The sequence below is a fragment of the Nycticebus coucang genome, chromosome 12, assembly GCF_027406575.1.
Source record: "Nycticebus coucang isolate mNycCou1 chromosome 12, mNycCou1.pri, whole genome shotgun sequence".
NCBI lineage: Eukaryota > Metazoa > Chordata > Mammalia > Primates > Lorisidae > Nycticebus > Nycticebus coucang.
In genome coordinates, this window is record NC_069791.1 from 53,901,607 (window position 1) to 53,924,246 (window position 22,640).

The window sequence follows — 22,640 nt, forward strand, 5'->3', positions numbered from 1 at the left end:
TTGGCCAGTGAGCAGCTTCAAACTGGAAGGTGCCATTTGGCCCTTTAGGAGGAGGTCTGTGAGGCGGGGAAGCTCAGACCAGGGGAGGGCAGGGGAATCTTCCTTAGTGCTCTTTTTATCCCTGAGGACTTTTATTTTGAGTGTCTCAGAGCTTTGGACAGGGACATAGATCACTGTCCCTTCATCTTTCCTGGAGGAGAAATTTTCCCAATGTCAGGGAAGTCTAAGCAAGAAAAGGGACATCGCTCAGGACTATGTCAGCATCAGGAACTCTTAAATGCACTTTTTTTATTATGTAGGAAACAATACAGATAGTCTCAAATATTAAAAATCACAGTAATTTTATCATGACCCCCAATCCCAAGTGGGGGAGGGCGAGCTCATACCTAGGATGTGGCTGTACCATTAGGAGCTTATCTGGTATTCCTGAAGCATCTGGTATGCATACTGAGGCCAGTATGTGGAGACCTGTCACCTAATGAGGTGATTCTCACCTCAACTATAGGTCATTAGAAACTCAAAAGCTCATATTATAAGAGATTAGGTTATTTTCACAACTGCTTCATTACAATGCCTGTTGAGGCCAGATTTGGGAGAGAGCAGAGAAGTCTGTGTAATTTATTAAGTGTGTGCACTGTGCTGGCTGTATTAAGGGACATATGTTCTTGGCCACAACCCACAAAAAATGGGACTGGAGGCACGCTGTTTGGGCCCATCTGATGGGGCAGACATTATCCCCAGGGATGTTTCTCTGTCCTTCCTGTCCCCTGTGTGAGATGGTAGGGTTGAGGGATGTCACCAAGGATTTGGGGAGAGGGTCACAGATTATGCATTCTGAGGACTTGAAAGGAGAGAGAGAAGTGGCTTTATCTTGGGGCAGATCTATCACAGCCAGAGCGGCCAGAAGGGGCAGGGCTCACTATCCTTCACTCTTTCTTTGAAGCTCAGTTACCTCTTGGGTTATATTCACACTTAATGCCTGTTCTGCCTTCAAAGATGCATGTGAAAGCACTTTCAAAACCAGAGGGTATCACAGAGTGGCAGAAATAGCTTTAATTGTTCTGTAAATAGCTGAGGCTGTCTCACAGGCTGCCCTGATCAGCTTCTCCTCCCCAGGAGAGGGCTGGGAAGGACCATTTTCTTTAAATTTCCAATTTGTTGTGGACTAATTCTTTAGTAAATACAATAAAAATAGATTATCAGAAAAATGAAACAAAAAGCAATGAGACACAAAATACGAGCCCCCACCCCCCCACTTTCCCTACATGCAAGAGATATGACATTATTCTGTCAAATTGCCATCAGATTTTCTAAACTTTCTCTCAATGTCTGTACTCTCATCATCACAGACCGGCCCTGGTCTGGGGACAGTGCTTTGAGTAGCAGTGTCCTCAGGTGAAGGAGCCTCTCCTCCTTTAAGGTGTCCCGCAGAGTCCATTGTATGTCCAGAATACCTGTTCGAAAATGTTGGGGGGCAGGGAAGGAGCCCCTGTCTTTCTGACTTGTCCCAGGCCTGGCACCTGGCTGCAGCAGAAGTTTTCTGGTCCACTCTACCAGCTCCAGACTCTGTTCCTGCCACTGTACAAAGTTCTGGCATGGGAACGAGGAGGGTAGGGGACCTTTTGCTAAGCGGTTACCACCCAGTGAATGGTTGCTGCGAAGCCATGTGGAAAGGTATGATATTGGAATCCCTCCCTTCTGTGTGTGAATACTGGCTCCTAACATCTACTTAACAGATGTCTTAATTTTCTCACCTGCAAAATTGGATTAAAAGTGCCATTGGGAAGACTGAAGATTGAGAGATGCTTAATAAGTGGTGGTTTAATGACCGCTGTTATAATGAGTTCATGGAGGGAAACCATGAATCCTACTATGCACAGGGATGCTACAGTCAGCGCACCTGGGAGAAACTTTTCAGACCCCAGTGTCCACATTCTGAGACCAGTGGATCAATAAAATGAGAGGGTTGCACTAGAAGATTTCTCAAATCTTTTTCTCTGATTTGGAAATTCCTGAGTGAATTTTTTTTTTTTTTTTTGTAGAGACAGAGTCTCACTTTGTCACCCTCGGTAGAGTGCTGTGGCATCACAGCTCACAGCAACCTCCAACTCCTGAGTTTAGGTGATTCTCTTGCCTCAGCCTCCCAAGTAGCTGGGACTACAGGCGCCTGCCACACACCCAGCTATATTTTTGTTGCAGTTTGGCTGGGGTCGGGTTGAACCCATCACCCTCTGCATATGGGGCTGGCACCCTACTCACTGAGCCAATTTTTGCCTGAAGCGTCCACTCCCTAGTTAAGAATATTACCTGATTTCACCATTGGGTGGCAGCAAAGCACAACACGCTGCCCTACTCACGTTCCCGCCTGGGAGGCTGACCGGGGGAAGAAACCCTTAGGAACCCAAGCCTTCAGCCTCTTCTATCACACAGGAGATGGACCACTAGGTACAAACACTCAGACCTCTGGTGAGAATGTGGTATCACTGCCTGGGGGATGCTAACTTGCCCTTTAAAACGTATATTTCCCAAACTGGTACTGAGCTCTGCTGGTATTAGGAACCTCTGGGCAGCTAAGAAGTGTGCTCATGTCCATGGTCCTTGGCTGCCCAGTTTTCTCATGGTCCCATATGAAGGTTGGAAGCTTTGGCACATCTTCCTAAACTCTAGAGCTTGGGTTCTGGGCCTTGTCCATAGGGAGCCTCACATATGGGCATTGTAAACCCTATGAGGTATGATTTTAAAAGGCCCAAGGAAGCCCTCCTGCTCAGAAGTCTCTCCTGTGTGTTCCATAATTTTTCACCTAATCAGGCTTATTGAAATATAATAAGCATAGATTCATTTTGCTTAACAAGCAAAAGCTTAAATGAAACCTAATACTCCCCTAAATCCTCATGGGGAGAGTCATTTGCACCTTAGTGTGCATTATTTGATAAGACTGCTTTCCCGCCTAGCAGACGTCTAGTTGAAATCAGCTGTGTTGGACCCTGGGTATTAATGGAGTAGGTGAATAAACAAGGGGCAGTTGGAAGGTAGAAAGATTTTGGAGAATGAGTTAGTATGGCGCTCATGTTTGGGGCAGGGGGAGAATAAGACTTTTCAGAGAAGGATAACAAAACCAGCTTTTTTCTACTTCATAATTTTTCTTGGAGCTGACCAAGATCTGGTACTGTGTTCTCCGTGGAACCATTGTTATTCAAGGTATCTTGAGTTGATTGAAAAATGTGACAATTATTTCTGCTTTGGTTTTTTTCTTTGACGTCTTCAAAGAACATTCATTAATTTTATCTTAGTATCCGTCTGGTGTCCCAAAGGGACCAATACTAGGCGGAGATGGTTCTTTTCATTTTTATCATGAGGTTTTAGTGGCTTGCCACAAAATTCTCTTAGAGGCTGCTCTGTCGGCCTTCCCTAGTATCCGAGCAGCCGCAGTCTGGGTTCTGCTATGCCCTGCAGTATGGCTTTATCTCTGTGACACTCTTTCCCCATGAATTTCTATCTCCACAGTTTTTTTTAATGCTTTAGGGTTCTCTGGGTGTTTTTAGCTGGGCCGTTGCTAATGGATCTTCTTTCCCTAGTAGGAAGGCCCCTGCTGGGCTTGGACACCCTTTCCTCCCCGGTGAGGTGTGTTACATCTCCCTCCAGCTCTAACTTGTGGATCTGACCCTGTGCCACTGTTGTCTTCACAGCAGCCCTCATTTAATATCCGGGTCCTCTTTTAATATTGTAACCCAACAAGTTATAACCTCCTTTTACTGGGGTGAGTCAGGGCAGAGAGCCGCCACATGCTTTGCCAGGGAGCACTCAGGAGAGAGTGGCCGCAGTGTTCTCTCATGGCCCAGATGGGGTTTGAGTGTTGTATCCATTGGAGGAGGGCTGGGCTCCTGTAAACCCATGCCTGAGTGAAGGGAGAGACCCCTGGGGGAGGGCAGGGACTCCCTGAACCATGGGGTGTGGGAGTTTTTGTCACTGTGTTGGAGAGTGGTAAAAACATGCAGCTCACAGACCAGGAGGCCCAGAAGCCCTCAAGCCAGCCTGCTTACAGGTGAGGGGCAGCTGTGTATTCTGCAGAGGTGAGGTGAGCCAGGGTCTGTTTCCTGGACTCCCTCCTGTTATCTGGCCTCACTTCTGCCTCCTGTAGTGTTTCCGTAAGGAGGCTTATTATCTGGTCTTGGTTAGCTGTAGGGGACAGTGCTGGGCAGCACAGTATGGCTCCCCCTGGGGTGTGGCCGCCATTCTTACAGCAGCCATTAGGTAGCAGGCCTGGGACTTCAGCTAGAGGGGATGGTGGGGGTGGGGGAAAGCAGGAATGACCCTAATTGTGACAGAGCCTGTGAAGACTCCAGCACTTCAGCCCCTTCCTGCTACTACCAAGGTGTCTTCTTGTTGTCCCTACTGGGTGCCTAAGGTCATTGTCTTCCAAGAACAGCAGTTCCCCCCTCCCCCCACCTCCTTTTTTTTGAGACAGAGCCTCAAGCTGTTGCCCTGGGTAGAGTGCTGTAACATCACAGCTCACAGCAACCTCCAACTCCTGGCTTAAGCGATTCTGTTGCCTCAGCCTTCAAAGTAGCTGGACTACAAGCGCCCACCACATCGTCCTGCTATTTTCTAGTTGTAGTTGTCGTTGTTTGGCATCATTGTTGTTTGGCCCAGGCTGGATTCAAACCCACCAGCTCTGGTGTATGTGGGTGCTGCCCTAGCTGCTTGAGCTACAGGCGCTCAGCCAAGAACCAGAGTTCTAAGGGGAAACCACTAAGAATGTGGTTGGCCTTCCTCACTCTCTGCCCCCTTCTCTGCCCTATAAATAATTTGGCTTTGAAGGACTCCTCCTGAGGGTGGGTGAAGGTGTTGTTAAGTAGAAGCCTGTTCTCCCCCTTCCAACACACACGCACACACACACACACAATTTTAGTCTGGATCCTTGACATGAAAGCCCTTTGTTCAGCCTGAGATTGCCCTGTCCCCAGGGCTTTATCTGCTTTGTCTCGTCCCAAACCCTGGGAACTCAGGCTTGAGTGGGGAATGACTGGGTCACATGGAGCCTAAGCTGACCAGCCCAGGGACTTCTCACCTCTCACTGTAACCACGGTGCAGTGCCCTGTTGAGGACATCTGAGGCTGGGCCTCACCAGAGCAGACATCCAAGGCTGCCCTCAGAGTTCTCACAGTGGGTTTGGCCAAACAACTGTGCAACTGTGGCCAGTGATTCTTAGACCCTCCACCGCCACCTAGGGAGTGTAACATGCTCTTATAAGTAACCTCCTGAGGGCTGGAGGGCAGGGAAGTAGAGTACACGCTGTAGAAAGTGTATCAAAATTTCAGGGGACTGGGGAGGAAGGGCTTATGTGGCTTGGACGAGCCCCCGGAACCTGGTTTTGAAGGACTCCTTATGTCCAGTATTCAGCTTATGTCCAGTATTCAGCTCCCACCTCCAGAGCACTAATGCATATTGATTTTATTCAATATAGTGTCTGTTTTCTTCAATAAACATAACACATGCTCATTAAAGAACAGTCAGAAAAAAATTTAAAGACCAAAAAAGAAAATAAAACTCCCCTACTCCCTTATCCCAGCCCACCACTTGGAGGCAACTTCTGTATTTCTTTCTAGTCTCTTTTGAAATATGTATAAATTTGGAATCATATGTATATATAGTTTTCCTTCTTATTTTAAAAACAGCATAATTATTTCTCACATCATTTAAGATTCTTCCAAGGCACCATAGGAGAGCAGCACCTGGGAATTCCTTAATGGATTGAATCATTTTCCTATAGCTGAATACTTGATTGTTTCCATTTTTTCTTTTTGCAATGATAAAAAAGCTCTCCATTAATCTTTGTCCTTAACTCTATTTCCTTTGGAGAAATCCTTTGGGAGAAATGGCTAGATCTAAGGACAGGCACATTTCAGGGCCTTCTGACACTTTCAGAAAGGTGTCACAGGTGATAGTCCCCAGAAGGGCATGAGAGGGCAGAGGATGGTCAGTGTCTTCAATTGATAAACAGGCGGGAGCCGTGTAGATGGGTGTTCAAGTTTCCAAGCCCTGGGTGTGGCTCCCCATCCTTGGCTCCGTCCTAGTTCCTGTGCTGGGCTCACTGGGGGGCCCAAGCCCCAGGTGACCTCCGGGTGGGGAATTAGATCAGTCACTGTGGCCTTCAAGACTTTTGGATTCTTTTCCTTTAGGTCCGGCATGAAAACAGATGTGTGGCCTTGGAAAGGTGTCCCTGCTTCCATCAGGGCAAAGAGTATGCTCCTGGAGAGACGGTGAAGATGGACTGTAACACCTGGTGAGCCCCTGCGAGGGGCTTCCCTACGGGTGGAGTGAGGGGCAGATGGCAGACGTGGCCACACGACCTTCCACACTTGCCCTGACACCTGATGGGAACCTGGTTACTCTTTTCCTTTTCTCTACGCCTTTGTTTCTCTACCTATAAAATGGGAAGACTCTCTAGCATTATCTGTGCTCATCCTGTCTAGACACTACCCTACAGGTCAGTACAGGTGGAATAGCCCTTATATGAAATGCTTGGAGCCAGAAGTATTCCAAGTTTTGAGTCGTTTTTGGATTTTGGAGTATTCATGTATATGAGATATCTTAGGAATGGGACTGAAGTCTAAACATGAAATTTATTAATATTTCATATATACCTTATATACATAGCCTGAAGGTAATTTTATACAACAGTTTAAATAATTTTTTTTTTTTTAGTAGAGACAGAGTCTCACTTTACTGCCCTCAGTAGAGTGCTGTGGCGTCACACGGCTCACAGCAACCTCCAGCTCTCTTGGGCTTACGCGATTCTCTTGCCTCAGCCTCCCAAGTAGCTGGGACTACAGGCGCCTGCCACAACACCCGGCTATTTTTTTGTTGCAGTTTGGCGGGGGCTGGGTTTGAACCCGCCACCCTCGGCATATGGGGCCGGTGCCCTACTCATTGAGCCACAGGCGCCGCTCAACAGTTTAAATAATTTTGTGCATGAGTCAAAGTTTGTGTGCATTGAGTCATTAGAAAGCAAAAGTGTCACTATCTCAGCCACCCATGTGGCACCCTGTTGGTTGTCAAGAAGTTTTGGATTTTGGAGCATTTTGGGTTTTGGATGTTCAGACGAGGGATGCTCACCCTGTATTTCTGTTCAGGGAGTAGGCCTTGGGGAAGGTAAGGCCCCATGTCAGTCATTGCATATGTGACCATGCTGCCAGTGAGCAGGGATTCTGGAAGTCCTTTCCTCACCGTCCTTTCCTCATAGACCCTCAGGGGTGTGCCGGCGGTGGCATGGTTTAAGGAAGGACTTTGTCAGGGGGGCTGGTTCCTTTCTCCCTTCTTCTTGGCCACTCTTCCCATCACCCCTGCCCCTGTCCATTTACCCTGACTTCCGGGCTGTGCACAGCGTTAGCAGGGGCCCAGGGGCAGCGGCAGGAGGGCTGTCTTTTGGGCCTGAGGTCTGAGTTCACCACCTCTGACGCACACATGAGCTTCCTGATGTCAGCTCTGGTCACGATGGGTGGTGGGCCGGAGATTGTGGCAGTTGGCAAATCACTGCAGATTGAAACACAAAACCTCTCGTGGCAGAAGTTCACGGTTCACCACTATTTTCCAGACTCACGGTTTTCCTGCTGTTCTGCCTCATTTTTTCCATTAGCCTCCTGGGGTTCAACCTCAGTGTGTCTATTTCCTGGAGACCCAGCCGCTGTCAGGTAGACTGTAGCTTCCAGGGTAAGGCTGAGCTTTAAGAGCATCTGGGCTCCCTCCTCTGCTGCCTGGATCACTTTGAACAACCCCTTCCCTTCTGCACCTCAGTTTCCCCCTGGCAACTGGAAGGCACCATGGCCTCCCTCTGTCCCTGTGCTGGACCTGTGAAGCCTGCACTTCAGAGGCTGAAAATCCTCAACTTCTTGAGGCTCCCTGGAGGGTTGGGAGGCCCCTGGAGCACTCTGTGTTCCTTCACTGTCTACTCTGCCCAGACCCGCCCCTCCGACCCAGGCGGGCAGCTCGTCATCCTTGCCCTGCTGTTCCTAGTGTCTGTCGGGACCGGAAGTGGAACTGCACAGACCGCGTGTGTGATGCCACGTGCTCCGCCATCGGTGTGGCCCACTACTTCACCTTCGATGGACTCAAATACCGGTTCCCCGGAGAGTGTCAGTACGTTCTGGCGCAGGTGAGTGTGGAGCAGGCTGGGGAGGGTTCTGTCTCTCCCTAGGAGGGTCTGGGAGGTGCTGGCCGCCATTTGGGGGTTTCCATGTTGGATTCTGCAATTCTGTCTGAAGAAAGAATGTTGTGGTTTAGTTTCTCCTGGAGTAATTTTCTGGCCCCTCATAGAAATGCCTGCAGAGATAGGGTGTGCAAGACCCAAAGTAGTCGTCATTTTCCCTTCTGCTCACTTGGGGATTTGCAAGAATAAGACAGAAGCTTGTCTGTTGAATAGGATTGTTCAGGGAGAAGGGCTACCGTCAGTCCCAGTCAGCACCAGCGTGGAATCAGGAAAAGGCACTTGCTCCTTTTGGCAGGCATAACTTCAGGGGGGACGCATGGTAGTGTGGGGAGTGGGCTGGGCCCGTGGCAGCCCCCGTTCTCCCTCCCTGCCAGCAACCTTGTCTGCAGGCCATATATGGTGGCCCTGCATGGGAGGAGGGTTGAAGTGACCCCTGGAACTTGCTTCCCTCCCTGTGGTCCAGTTGGGTTCTCTGCCACTTTCATTTCTAACCTGGTACAGTTCAGAATGGGGGGGTGGTGTAGGGGGCACAGAGGAGTCATCCTGTCTGGGCATGAGTGGGGACCCAGCCCCTCCACTTCCCACATCAAGTGGGTAAGCGAGGAGGTCGGAGCACCTTTCTCATGAGAGATGTGGTGCTCTCTCCTGTGAAGCTGTAACAAATGTGGTCTTTCTGTCTCCATTCCTGGGGGAGCAGCCGGTGGGGGTTCTGTGGGGCCTGAAGGGAGGACCACAGTTCACAAGAGCCTCAGCTCACAGCCACTCTGCGGAGGCTGCTAGGGTGTGTATGTGTGCATGTATGGGTGTGTCTATCTGCGTGCATGGGTGTGGGTATGTTTGTGAATGTTTATCATCTGTGTGTGTGTCTATCATCTGTGTGTGTATGAGTATGTATGAGTGTGTATGGGTGTATGTATGGGTGTGTGTTTGCCTATCTCTGTGTGTATGAGTGCATGTATATGTAAGGTTTTGTGTGTGTGTGTGGGTGTATGGTGTGTGTGTGTGGGTGTGTGTGTTTCATCTGTGTGTGTATGGATGTGTATGTGTGGGTGTGTGTTTATCTGTGTGTGCGGGTGTGTGTATAGATGTGTGTAGGGTTGTGTGTGTATGTGTGTGTGGTGTGTGTGTGGGTGTATGTAGGATTGTGTGTGTATGGGTGTATGTGTGTTTCATCTGTGTGTGTATGGATGTGTATGTGTGGGTGTGTGTTTAATCTGTGTGTGCGGGTGCGTGTAGGATTGTGTGTGTGGGTGTTTGTAGGATTGTGTGTGTATGGGTGTATGTGTGTTTCATCTGTGTGTGCATAGATGTGTGGGTGTGTGTATTATCTGTATGATGTGTGTGTGTGTGTGTGTGGCATCAGAAAGCTGAGTGCTTTACTCAGTATTACCCAGTAAATGGCGGAACCAAGATTCATACCCGGCTGCATGCTCTGTGCGTTTCCACCTACCACAGTGAGGGCCACCATGAGGGGGCATTTCCCAGGAAGTATTCCCTTTTGCTAATTTTCTAAGCAATTGACCAACAAGGACCGGTGTTCCCTTACGCTCTCTACTCATTTGTAGCCGGCAGCCCGGCCCCATGGTGCTGCCGTGCCATCTTTTCCGGGCCAGCCATCCACAGGGATTCAACTGAAATTTGGAGCCCAAGATGCTCTGTTGTCAGACTGTCCTAGTTACCCGGTGGCACTGGAAACTAACAGGCTCTAGGCGAGGACTCTGGGCCTGATGTATCATCAAAGCAGGCCACACACTACTTTCCCTCTCCCGGCCCTTCCCTTCACTACCCCCACCACTCACCGTGGGCACCTGGTTCAGGGGTCATAGCCCAGGGTGACACACCTCAGGGTCTTGGCGGGGCATGCCCCTCCTGCTGCTCCCTCACACACACAGGCACGCCTGCACCCCCACGGTCATGGCAGCATTGTGTGATGCTGAGAGGGGTAATATTTCTGTCCCGGCACCCTTCTTTCTCCAGGATTACTGTGGCAGTAACGCTGGGACCTTTCGGGTCCTGGTGGCAAATGAGGGGTGTGGCTCCCCCTCAGTGAAATGCAAGAAGCGGGTCACCATCCTGGTGGAGGGAGGAGAGATCGAGCTGTTTGACGGGGAGGTAAGTGCCAGCTTCACACTCCTCCCTCATGTCTTCCTGGGCACTTGTGACGGCTTATGGAGGGCGTTTATCAGGTGCTTATTTAGAGCCGCGTGGATGGGATGATATACAGCCATTAAGAGAGTGACCCGGATGTGTTGTTTTTATGAGAACGAGTGACAGATTGATAGGGATGACAAAGCCATCTCAGTGACGATGTAGACAACATGTGGAGAAAGGGGTGCGCCTCTGTCTGCACGCATGTGAGATGAACCTCTGCACTTACCTCTGAAGCTGGCTTGAGACCAGAGGGCAGGACAAACACACTGAGGGTGCCAAAAATTTAGACCCATTTTAAGAGACATTATCTATGTATTACTTTGTGAAGTTGAATTCAAAGTACTGTTACACACATCCATTTTACTTGCAGGCCATACATTTTTGGGAATGATCAATTTTACTTCCAATAAGATCTCTTAAAATGTGTATATATATTTTTGGCACCCCTATACGTGTTGAAGTTATGGTGTTATGGGAGTTTAAAAAAAATTTTATATTTTTTGTTCTGGTAGATTTTTATTTTATTAAAAAAATTTTTTTTTTCAGTTCTTTTTGGCGATTTTTTTTTTTTTTGAGACAGAATCTTACTTTGTTGCCCTTGATAGAGTGCTCTGGCGTCACATCTCACAGAAACCTCACACTCCTGGGCTCAAGCAATTCTCTTGCCTTAGACTTGGACTACAGGCGCCCACCACAGTGCGCAGCTATTTTTAGAGATGAGGTCTTGCTCTTACTCAGGCTGGTCTTGAACTTGTGAGCTCAAGCAGTCCACCTGCCTCAGCCTCCCAGAGTGCTAGGATTATAGGAGTGAGCCATTGCACCTGGCTGTTTGAGAAAAATTTTTAAAGGAGCTCAAAAGAGTAAACAGATCCAGTGTTTGTGTACTGTGAGTTTAGGAAGTGGTTCTCAGAAGCATGGGCAGGAATCTCCTAGGATTTAAAATTAATGATCCTGACATAGTAGGTCTGGGTGGGGCCATGAAACCTGTATTTAATGTGGCAGGTCATCCCTAGGCCACAGTCTTGGCTCAGCTGCTGTATGTGTAGGGCTGGGGAGACCCAGGGTCGGGCTGAGATTTGCCCCGGTGTCCTCGTTTTCTCCCATGCCCAGCCTGCTTCCCTGCCTTCTTGCACATACCTACCATTGGCACCAGGGGACGGAAGGCGAATCCCTCATTATGGAAGGAAACTGTTTAGCAAGTGTGACCAATAGACTGAGAGTCAGCAATGTCAGTCTCCTTCAAAGGACAGCTGGGCATAGAGCAGAGGACCTTGGTGGCACTGGTTAGAGCCCTTCTGGAAGCTGAAATGTGTGATTCCTGCCTCTAGCACTGAGCGAGCTCCTCGGTTTTGGTTCCAGCTCTGACTCCTGACTCCAGCAGCACAGGGAGCAGAAGGTGGTGGGATGTGGGGAAGGCTGGCCTAGTGCTTCTTTCTATAGGGGAATAAGTTTTAAAAACAATGGACTAGAGATGCTGAAAATCATTGTGACGTTGAAAACCTATCTAGGGACCACTGTACTTAAGTGCTAAAAAAGCACTTTTTGCGAAGTAAGGGATGGTTTCTGTTTATTGGTGTTGCTGTATTTTAATCTCGTAGTTGTGATTTCACTGCTGCTTGTTTTATCATCTGGGCCATGTGTTCCTGGAGAGCGGTAGGTGCGGTGGACACAGAACTGTCCAGGTGTGGCGCAGGCCCTGTGGGGCGAGCCCACTGTGTGGGGCGATGGCACGTGCTGCCTGCAGGGTTGGCGTCCGTGCCTGTGGGCGGTGGAGACAGATAAGCGGGTGTGGTGTGGGGGAACATCTGTCGTCTTGGGCCTTCAGCACGCCTGCTCTGTCTTCCTGCAGGTGAATGTGAAGAAGCCCATGGAGGATGAGACTCACTTTGAGGTGGTGGAGTCTGGTCGCTATGTCATTCTGCTGCTGGGCAAGGCCCTCTCCCTGGTCTGGGACCGCCGCCTGGCCATCTCTGTGGTCCTGAAGCAGACGTATCAGGTCAGTGGTTTTCTGGCTGCCTCTTCATCTTCCTAGGACTTGTCATTTGGACCTTCTTCAGCCCCTGAGCAGCGGCTCTTGGCCTCTCCGTGCTGCCCTGGGGGAAGGTGGTCCTCAGGGCAGCCTCCCTTTCTGCACAAATAAAGCTGTGGCTCAGGGCTGAGAGCTGGCCTGGGCCTTGTCCCGAGGCTGCCTGTGTGTGGGAAGGGTCGGCTGGCCTTGCTGGGCATATAGCTCATTTCCATAATAGAAGGAAAGTAAAGGATTAGGCAATACTGGGTTTTCTTTAGGTTTCTGAAACTAAAGAGGTGAACTAATCATATATGTTATTATAACAGTGCAAAATATTCTGGGATGTTGCCCTACCTGAGAGCCAGAGGTCAGCACATTTTGAGACCTATTTGTAAAAATGCTGATAACTGACTTTTGAGAAAGGTTACGGTGTTTGTCCAGGGTCCTGAAGTTTGTTGGGACTTTAGTGATTTCGCTAAGTGTTGTGCACGTGGGCAGTGGCTCTCTCTACCAGGGCAACTGGTGTAGTCTTGGCAGGAATGGCTTCCATAGCATCTGTTATGATGCTGTCCGTTTTTGGGAGGCATATGCCAGTGAGGGGTGTGCTGCCCTTACTTCTCTGTGGCAGCCCATTCCATTTTGGAAAGCATTAACAATCCATGCATTCATTTCTTCAATGATTAGTTACTAAATTCCTATTAAGTATCAAGTACTGTCCTAGGTAGTGTAGAGATGGCAGAGAAAAAAATCGTATATATATATGTGTGTGTGTGTGTGTGTGTGTGTGTGTGTGCATTGCCCTTGTATTAGTTTTCTATCACTGCTATAACAAATTATCATGAACTTAACGGCTTAAACAAGCACATACATTTATCATCTATGGTTCTGGAGATCAGAAGTCTACCGTCAGTGTCATAGCTGCATTTGATCTCCTGGAGGCTCTGAGAGAGAATCTCTTTCCTAGCCTTCTCTAGATTCCGAAGGCTGCCTGTATCCTGTGGCGTGTGGCCCCATCCTTCATGTTCAAAGCCAGAAGCATGGCATCTTCCAATCTCTCTTTGCTTCCGTCTGTCACATCACCTTTCACATTCTTGTCAGACCATGTGATGACATTGTGCCCACCTAGATAATTCAGGACAATCTCCCCATCTCAAGCTGTTAACCCAATCATATTGTCAAAGTTCTTTTTGCCAGGTAAGGTAACATATTCACAGTTCTGGGCGTTAGGATGTGGACATCTTTAAGGGGGCCACTATTTTGCCTTTCCTAATGCCGGTAGATATCATATTCTAGGGAGGATATTCTCCTGGATAGGCTAGTCTGATGAGACCTGTCTGAAGAGAAGACAGATGAGGGAGGGAGGGAGCCAGGTAAGTATCAGGGGGAGAGAATTTAGGCAGGTGGAGCAGCGTGGGACAAGGTCCTACAGTGGCAAGTGTCTCAAATGTTCTTACACAGAGGCCATCCTGGCTGGAGAGGAGAAACTTGGGTGAATGGAGGTTCACAGGGGCAGGGAGGGGTGGTGGCCATGCCGTGGGGGCTGTAAGGTCACACAAAAATCTTTGGTTTTTTGCTCAACTGTGAGAACATTCTTCTTCTGTGTTTCCCAGTAATACCCATTATACCCAGCCAAATTCTGCTTATTGAAGCAAAATAGAATACACCATTTCTTTTTGTTCCAAGACAGAGCTCTAAATATGTTGTGAAAATATAGCACCTTTTCTTTTCCAAATATTGTTAGTTCTTTCCAAAGTTTGTTTTTTGCTTTGGTTATTTTTTGTTGACACATAATTGTACATATTCATGGGATACAGTGTGATCCTTTTGCCATGTGAGGTAACATATTCACAGTTCTGGGGGTTAGGATGTGGACATCTATGATGTATGTAGGTCACTATGAAAGTTTTGAGACAGACTGTATCATAGTCCATTATTTCACTTCCAAGAAACACAGTTGACAGCGTCCTGATTCACCCTGCAAGTTTCAACTTGCTCGGCTTATTGGTGTTGCTGGGAAGGCTTCATTTGTTTCTTCCTACGTGGGTTTTATGTTTCTTGATTTTTGTGTGTAAGACCCCCTCCTCAAATGTCACACTCTTACTGATGTGACAATTGCTCCTTTCTGCCTGTGCCCTTGCTGTTCCCTCTAGGGAGTCCAGGGCCAAGGCCGGCTGATTCTTCCCTCTTCTGTTGGTTGACTGTGTGACACGGGAAAGTTTCATCTCTTTGTTATCCTTAACTTTAAAATGGGGGCAGTGAGGAAGCCCAGTGGAAGCCCGCAGCAGGGGCAAGTTTGCCCATCCTCTTTTGCTGCCTGGCTCCTCCACCTCCTGCAACCAGGGAGTGTGTCCTGAGGTTAAACTGCTCATCCCCCCAACTTGTCTCTCAAGGACAGGGTGTGTGGCCTGTGTGGGAATTTTGACGGTGTCCAGAACAATGACTTCACCAGCAGCAGCCTCCAAGTGGAGGAAGATCCTGCAGACTTTGGGAATTCCTGGAAAGTGAGCTCGCAGTGTGCTGACACCAGAAAGGTACACCTGGGCCTCTGTGGGCACTGAGCCCCGAGAGGCTGCTTCCTGGCATGTCTGCTCCTGCTTCCCATTGTTGTGGGGGTTGGAAGGTGGGTGGTGGAGGGTATGAACTGCAGGTGGTGGTGGGACTGGGGAGGAGGGTCTCTGGATCCTCTGGCTCGAGTAACCCTAGTTTGACTGGCTGACAGTTGGTCTATCTGTGTACTCTTGCCCTGTTCCCAGGTGCTGCTGGACTCGCCCCCTGCCACCTGTTACAACAACATTATGAAGCAGACGATGGTGGATTCCTCCTGTAGAATCCTTACCAGTGACGTTTTCCAGGCCTGCAACAAGCTGGTGAGGGCCTTCAGGGTAATGGGGCTGGGGCAGAACAGTCCTAAGGCTTGGTGTGGACACTCAGAGCACGCCCTCCTAACGTGGGCACTACCTGAAGTCTTGACATGACCAGCATCAAGATGTCACTAGATTCTTGGGTTTAGGCTAGGAAACGAAAAGGAAAATCAGCAGTTTCTAGGGGGAGCAAAGGTTTCTATGCCTGGTAAAACCTTTCCTTCCACATAAGAAGTAACTTTTCTTGCCATGTGCCTTTGCCTCAATCTTGGGTCTGTTCCCTATTGCAATATTGTGTCAACACCAGAGCCTGTTACTTCTCTCTGTCTTCTGACCTTTGAACCACCCCAGCCTCCACCTAAAATACCTTATGGTGCTCTCTTGTTTTACAAAAACTCTTTTCTGTCCTTAACTCCACTGATTTTGAGTCCTCATTTTATGACTCCCTTTTTTTGGTCTTTATCTCAAACAATGGTGAGGAATTCCCCAAAGTGAAGTACAGTTCTCTCTCCCTGTGTGTGTGCATTCACACACATGAATGTGGGCCTGTGTATGGTAGACATGTGTACGTGTGCACACACAGCCATGCTGCATACATGCAGCTGGGTGCCACCACCAATGTGGGGGATACTGGTGGAACACGCAGATCTCTTTTTGTCTAGCCAATGATTTTTACTCCTTGAGGACTCTAAAGGATACTTAGGATTCCTGGTTTGGTGGAAACCGAGAGGGAAGAGTGAAGGCAGGGAGAGAAGTCCTGGGCATCAGGACTGTTGGAAAGTCTCAGAAACAACATTTCTATTACAACTGCCCTAAAAGGCCAATGTGTGTAGTAGGAACAAGGACGGGTAGGAAGCATTTATTGTGGTTGCACATGGATGGTGTGGACTTGAGGTCAAGGTTTTGGTGTGCCCAGATTACTGTCCAGCATCCTTGGAGATAAGATTTCACTTGTTCTGCAGGGTGGCAGGTGGAGGGACCCTGGTGTTTTTCCCACTTTTTTGCTGCATTGAGGCAAAGGATGAGAGTGAGCTGCATGGCTGTGCGTTTGTGTGTATGTTAAATACCCAAACGTATGTGAGGCTGGGAGCGGGAGATTGAGGTGGACAGATAACTGATCAGGGAGGTGGGCAGATGGGCAAAGGGAATGTTCTTCTGAAAGATCCTTAGGCACATCTCCTTCTGGGAAAGATCAGTGCTACTTCATTCTACTTTTCTTGCTGGGATCCAGGCTGGAAATAGGGATCTTGTCCTTTTACCTATTCCCTCTTTGGGACCATTGACCTACATTTCTCCTTCTACTCTGGAGCCTCCTTGACCTTAAATTGACCTCCAGGACACTCTCACCCAGACTGAGGGCCAGAGCTCCTAATTCCTGGCCTGAGGCCTAGGGCAGGCACCTGAGGCTGGCTCCCTTTGCAGGTGGATCCGGAGCCATACCTGGATGTCTGCATTTATGACACCTGCTCCTGCGAGTCCATTGGGGACTGTTCCTGCTTCTGTGATGCCATAGCTGCCTATGCCCATGTGTGTGCCCAGCATGGCAAGGTGGTGACCTGGAGGACGGCCACGTTGTGCCGTAAGTCCTGGTGTTCCTTGTGGTCTCAGACACTCTTGCCACGCCTCACGTGTGTCTAGAGCTTGAGAACTTGCAGGGTGCAGGAGCATGTTTTCATGGGATAGGAGCACTTGGATGGGGATGGATGGTCAAGGGCTGGGAAGAGTTAGGAATCTGGCTGTGTAGGAGCTCACACTGTGGGTGAGGAGGGCCATGGATTCAAGACGTAGATACATGGAGACTTCCCTTCTGGAGAAATCTGCAAGAAGGAGAAGGACTATTGATGAGGAGAAGGAAGCCAACAAATGTCTTTACTTAGGTATTGTCTTCTTTGCCAACGTGTGCAACAAACTTGCACATTTGTGTAGAGCCTTCCTTCCTTGGGTGTAAGCAGCTTCATTTTCTTTATAGAGAAAACTGATGTAGAACCACTAGATTTCTGGCTTAGCTGCTTCAAAAATCCAGAAGTCTCTAATATCGGTGTTTCCCTTGGTCCCTTTGTCTGTCTCTGTGATGTTCAGCTCCCCCTGGGGCCATTGCCACATGGCTCTGCAGTCCTGGCTTCTCGGGTTGCAGAGGACTTCCTGTGGCTTCAGGGTCACATGCCTTTTCTCCTCTCTACACAGCCCAGAACTGCGAGGAGAGGAATCTCCGAGATAATGGGTATGAATGTGAGTGGCGATACAACAGCTGTGCGCCTGCCTGTCCCGTCACGTGCCAGCACCCTGAGCCGCTGGCGTGCCCTGTGCAGTGTGTGGAGGGCTGCCATGCTCACTGCCCTCCAGGTGAGGCCTCTGTCCCTGGGGGGCATGGGATGGGGATGGGTGGAAAGGAACTTTTCCCTCCGGCTTCATCTCAGCCTTTGCCCTGGTGCCCATCTCAACCCTGTAGCCCTTCCACTGTTCTGTTTGTGTGGGTCCTTTCATCAAAGCCAGGCCAGCTGTGCTTTTTGTCAAGTTGAGCTCCAATGAAATGCTTTCATGTGCCTATTTACAGATTTATCATCTAGAGCAGTGCTTTCTGATAGAACTTTCTGCAATGGTGGTAATGTTCTTTTGAATGCCATGTTGGCTGAGCAACTGGATTTTTAATTTTATTGAATTTTACATAATTTAAATTTAAATGGCCACCTGTGGTTCATGGCTGCCATATTGCACAGAGCAGCTTTAGAATTATTGAACACATTCTTTGGGAGAGTGAAAACATCCTCGGAGATAAGATTATTTTATTTGTTCTGAGGCTTAGGGGACGTGAGGCAGGGTGCAGGAACCCCCTCCTAGTTTGGCAGAGGGATAAATACAGGCAGAAAGGAGGAAGGATGCTCCCTGAGTGGCCGGCTGACCCTTGGAGGGACAAACAGAGCTGGCTTCTAGGACAGGCCCCCTTCAGTTAAAAGTGAGTCTTCCCTGTGGGAAAGGGGAGAGTTTTATTCCTAACGAGAGGTTTGTTGTACAGGGAAGGTCCTAGATGAGCTTCTGCAGACCTGCATCAACGCTGAAGACTGCCCGGTGTGTGAGGTGGCTGGCCAGCGCTTAGCCTCAGGAAAGAAGGTCACCTTGAATCCCAGTGACCCTGAGCACTGCCAGATTTGGTAAAACAGAGTCCCTGCTTGCATGAAGTGACGAGTCTCATCACCTTCTCAGAGTGCCTGCTCCGAGACGGGTTTTAGGCAGAACTTCCTTGTTGTATGAGTTGAGAGATTGAGTTTATTTATTAGTTTGTTGACGGATTATTTAGTGTGGTTTGTTGTTTAGTTTATTTTTAGAGTTTGCTTCTCTTTCTTTAAGGACAGAGTAGATTACTTCCCCCAAAAAATATTTCTTAAGAGGTTTTTACTTCCTAGGGTTTACACTTTTTTTTAATTAATTAATTTATTTTCTGAGAGGTTGTATTTTCTCATTGAAGGCAGGGTATGATCTGTTGTTGTCCCTGTTGGTCATGGCTAGCCCGAGGACAGGCTATAAAAGTCAGATTTCTTTTTTACTGGAGATGGGGGATTCAGGGAGGAAAGTAAGATGGAGCCCCCTACTCCTCAATAGAATGTGACCATCTTGGGGGCCACAGTCAAAGTCTAGGGAATGGATTTTGTAAAGGGGAATGAAGACATTCTCTGCTATCACCCTGGGCTCTCACTCGAACTGCTTCTGGGAAGCTGGCCTTTGGGGAGGTGAGCTCTGAAGTCCTGCTCGTAAGTAAGGAACATTTATTAAAATGTTAATCTATTCAACACCATTCTCTGATGCTGATCACCCCTTCTGGGAACTTGAACTTGAGAATTTACATTTGCTGGGGAGGGGGCTGTGGCAACAGCTGCCAGAGTCAGAACCTGCCGCCACCATCTGTGCAAACAAAAGTGAACATGGCCCAGGGTGAGTTTTCTAGCAAACACAGGAAACTAGAAAGTATGTCACTCATGCACTGTTAACCAGGGATTGAAGCAATAAATTGCGTGGATCATGAGGAAGTGGGAGTTAACTTACCAGTGAGACCCTGCCTGCCCACTGTCCCATCTTGACACAGGATGGGAGGAATAAAGAATGTGGTGACTTGGAGTTCTGAGCCAAAGGGCGTGAGAGTTTATGACCCTCGCCTCATCTCCTTTGCTGGCAGCCACCCTGGTCCATACTGAGCCTTTAAACGGGGTGTGGATAATAGTTCCACAGAATGCTGGTGCCATTGCCTGGCAGTGAAGCCACAGAAAGCACTGCCCAAAGCTCAGGGCGCTGCTGCCTTCTGGGTCTTACTGGGAATGCTGAAGGCAAGTTGCCTCAAAGGCTGAGGGGACAGAGAAGAGGAGGTTGTAGGCTGTGTGGGTCTGCACTTGAAGGTCACTGGGTTTCACCTGTGCTCTGGCATGTCTTGCTGCCTTCCAGGACAGTGACAAAGGGTGATGTGACTAGAGAGCTTAGAAATTCAGCATGGTAGTGTGGGACTGTATGTGGGGGAACTGGTCTGCTACAGACCTGTGGTGTGCCCTTGAGGCTGGGCAGCCGTTCCTGGCACATAGTAGGTGCTTGCCACATGTCTGTTGGAGGAATGAATGGATAAGCCACTTTTTCCCCTGGGCCTAACACCCTGGGGACCCCCAACTGTTACTCCCAAATAACTTTGTTTTGCTAGATAAAGCTGAGGTTTTTGAAACTTTATCTTCCCAAAATGTTTTTACTCCAGTTCTCTTTTTTCTCTTCCTTAAGGCCCAATATATTAAACATGTTTGCAAATTCATACAGTTTAAGTTCTGTTGTAATAAACTCTGTAAAGCATCTATCTTCAACAGAACATTTACAAGCATAGGTCAGTGTCAACATTTTAGTGCAACATTTGTTCTTGGAGATAACTTGTCAGAAGGCTTGGATTATAATGTAATATTTATGTCGGTAGAGATCTAGGTTAAAAAGAAATAAATGTTGAAAGGCTGTGTGGATGGCCTAGAACAACAGAGGTTCCTTTCCATATCCTAGGGTGGGTTAAACCTCCTAGAATGAAGGGAAGCAGTGCTATGTGTGTGTGTTGCTATTTGGGGACAGATGTTAAACAATGACATCTCACTTGGGTGGAGAATAGTCTGTGGGGTCTCAAGTTCAGGTGGGCCAGGCAGGTGATGCTGGGAATATGTGCTGTGGTGTTACACTACGGGCCTATGGGTACTAAGAAGTGCCCGTAGGTCATTCCTGAACTCTTGTTTTTTTTTTGCTGCAGCCACTGTGATGGCATCAACTTCACCTGTGAACACTGCCAGCAACCGGGAGGTCTGGAGGTGCCCCCCACGGATGCTCCTGTGGGCACCACCACCCCATATGTGGAGGACACCCCGGAGCCGCCCATGCACGACTTCTTCTGCAACAGGCTGCTGGACTTGGTCTTCCTGCTAGATGGCTCCTCCAAGCTGTCGGAGGCTGAGTTTGGGGTGCTGAAGGCTTTTGTGGTGGGCATGATGGAGCGCCTGCGCATCTCCCAGAAGTGGGTGCGGGTGGCCTTGGTGGAGTTCCACGATGGTTCCCATTCCTACATTGGGCTCAAGGACCGGAAGCGGCCATCGGAGCTGCGGCGCATTGCCAGCCAGGTCAAGTATGTGGGCAGCCAGGCGGCCTCCACCAGCGAAGTGTTGAAGTACACGCTATTCCAGATCTTCAGCAAGGTTGACCGCCCTGAAGCCTCCCGCATCACTCTGCTCCTGACAGCCAGCAAGGAGACTCCACGGATGGCCCGGAACTTGGTCTACTACGTCCAGGGCCTGAAGAAGAAGAAGGTCATTGTGATCCCTGTGGGCATCGGGCCCCATGCCAGCCTCAGGCAGATCCGCCTCATTGAGAAGCAGGCCCCAGAGAATAAGGCGTTTGTGCTCAGCAGTGTGGATGAGCTGGAGCAGTGGAGGGACGAGATTATCAGCTACCTCTGTGACCTTGCCCCTGAAGCTTTGCCCCCAACGCCTACGCCCCACATGGCACAAGTCACAGTGGGTCCAGGGCTCCTGGGGATTTCACCAGCTGGACCCAAGAGAAACTCCATGGTTCTGGATGTGGCGTTCGTCCTGGAAGGCTCGGACAAAATCGGAGAAGCTGACTTCAACAGGAGCAAGGAGTTCGTGGTGGAGGTGATTCAGAGGATGGATGTGGGCCAGGACGCCATCCACGTCGCAGTGCTTCAGTACTCGTACTTGGTGGCCTTGGAGTACCCCTTCAGCGAGGCACAGTCCAAGGGGGACATCCTACAGCGGGTGCGCGAGATCCGCTACCGGGGCGGCAACGGGACCAACACCGGACTGGCCCTGCAGTACCTCTCCGAGCACAGCTTCTCTGCCACCCAGGGGGACCGGGAGCAGGTGCCCAACCTGGTCTACATGGTCACGGGAAATCCTGCCTCCGATGAGATCAAGCGCTTGCCAGGAGACATTCAGGTGGTGCCCATTGGAGTCGGTCCTCATGCCAACGTGCAGGAGCTGGAGAGGATCGGATGGCCCAATGCTCCCATCCTCATCCAGGACTTTGAGTTGCTCCCTCGAGAGGCTCCTGACCTGGTCCTGCAGGGCTGCTGCTCCGGAGAAGGGCTGCAGCTCCCCACCCTCTCCCCTGTGTCTGGTACGCTGGCACCTGTGTGCATGTGGGAGGGCTGGTGGTGCCCCGGCCCTGCATGACTCCTGGGTTCTCATCCCAGCTTCCCCACTGTGTGCCCTTGGTCAAGCCCTTTCTTTCGGAGTGCCTGTGCTTTCTCCCCTCCCAGGCGGGGAGAGAGCTTGTGATCCTTTTTTAGGGGGAGGATCTTTTCTTATTATGCATGTTTGTAAGTTCAAAGATAACTACAAGCTTATTGTTAAAATCTAAACAACACCAAAGATCCTATGGTATGGCATATCACTCAACTCCATCCCCACCTAATCCCACTCTCTGCCTTGAAGGCGATTTCTGTTAAATTTGGTGACTATAAGCTCCCCTTAGACGGTACTGGGTGGGCAAAATTAAGTAGCTGACGTTCTTTGGGGCAAGTAACAGGTAGCTGGTGAGGTCCTCAGAGTCTAGAAACAGGCTACCTTAGTTGGAATCTCACCTCTGCCACTTGCTAGCTGGGTAAATACTTGCTAGTTGGGGGAAAGTACTTAACTTCTTTGTGTATCAGTCTCCCCACATGTAGAATGGGGATAATAATAATAATACCTACCTGTAAAATGCTTAAAGCAGTACCTGGCATGTGGCAAGTGCTCAAAAAGCAATGCTTGCTACCTGCTATTACATAGTATTATTGTGTTTTTATCTGATACTGGTGTCTAACGAATTCCTGGTTCTTGAACATCTTTACTTGGTGTTTGGGACCCTCCTAGAATGACGTGCTTTCTTTTAGTGACTCTTGATCCTCAGAGTT

General features: G+C 49.1%; 1 protein-coding gene across 2 annotated transcripts in view; it reads left to right on the forward strand.

Annotated features, from left to right (window-relative positions):
- VWF (von Willebrand factor) overlaps nt 1-22,640 on the forward strand; it is a 167,687-nt gene that overhangs the window by 69,307 nt on the left and 75,740 nt on the right. For both annotated transcript variants that reach the window (XM_053554967.1, XM_053554968.1), the window contains 10 exons: nt 6,180-6,283; nt 8,014-8,152; nt 10,184-10,318; nt 12,207-12,353; nt 14,756-14,896; nt 15,119-15,232; nt 16,649-16,805; nt 17,411-17,569; nt 18,240-18,375; nt 20,484-21,862. In XM_053554967.1, the coding sequence (XP_053410942.1) occupies nt 6,180-6,283; nt 8,014-8,152; nt 10,184-10,318; nt 12,207-12,353; nt 14,756-14,896; nt 15,119-15,232; nt 16,649-16,805; nt 17,411-17,569; nt 18,240-18,375; nt 20,484-21,862 (2,611 nt within the window). The remainder of the gene's footprint in view (nt 1-6,179; nt 6,284-8,013; nt 8,153-10,183; nt 10,319-12,206; nt 12,354-14,755; nt 14,897-15,118; nt 15,233-16,648; nt 16,806-17,410; nt 17,570-18,239; nt 18,376-20,483; nt 21,863-22,640) is intronic.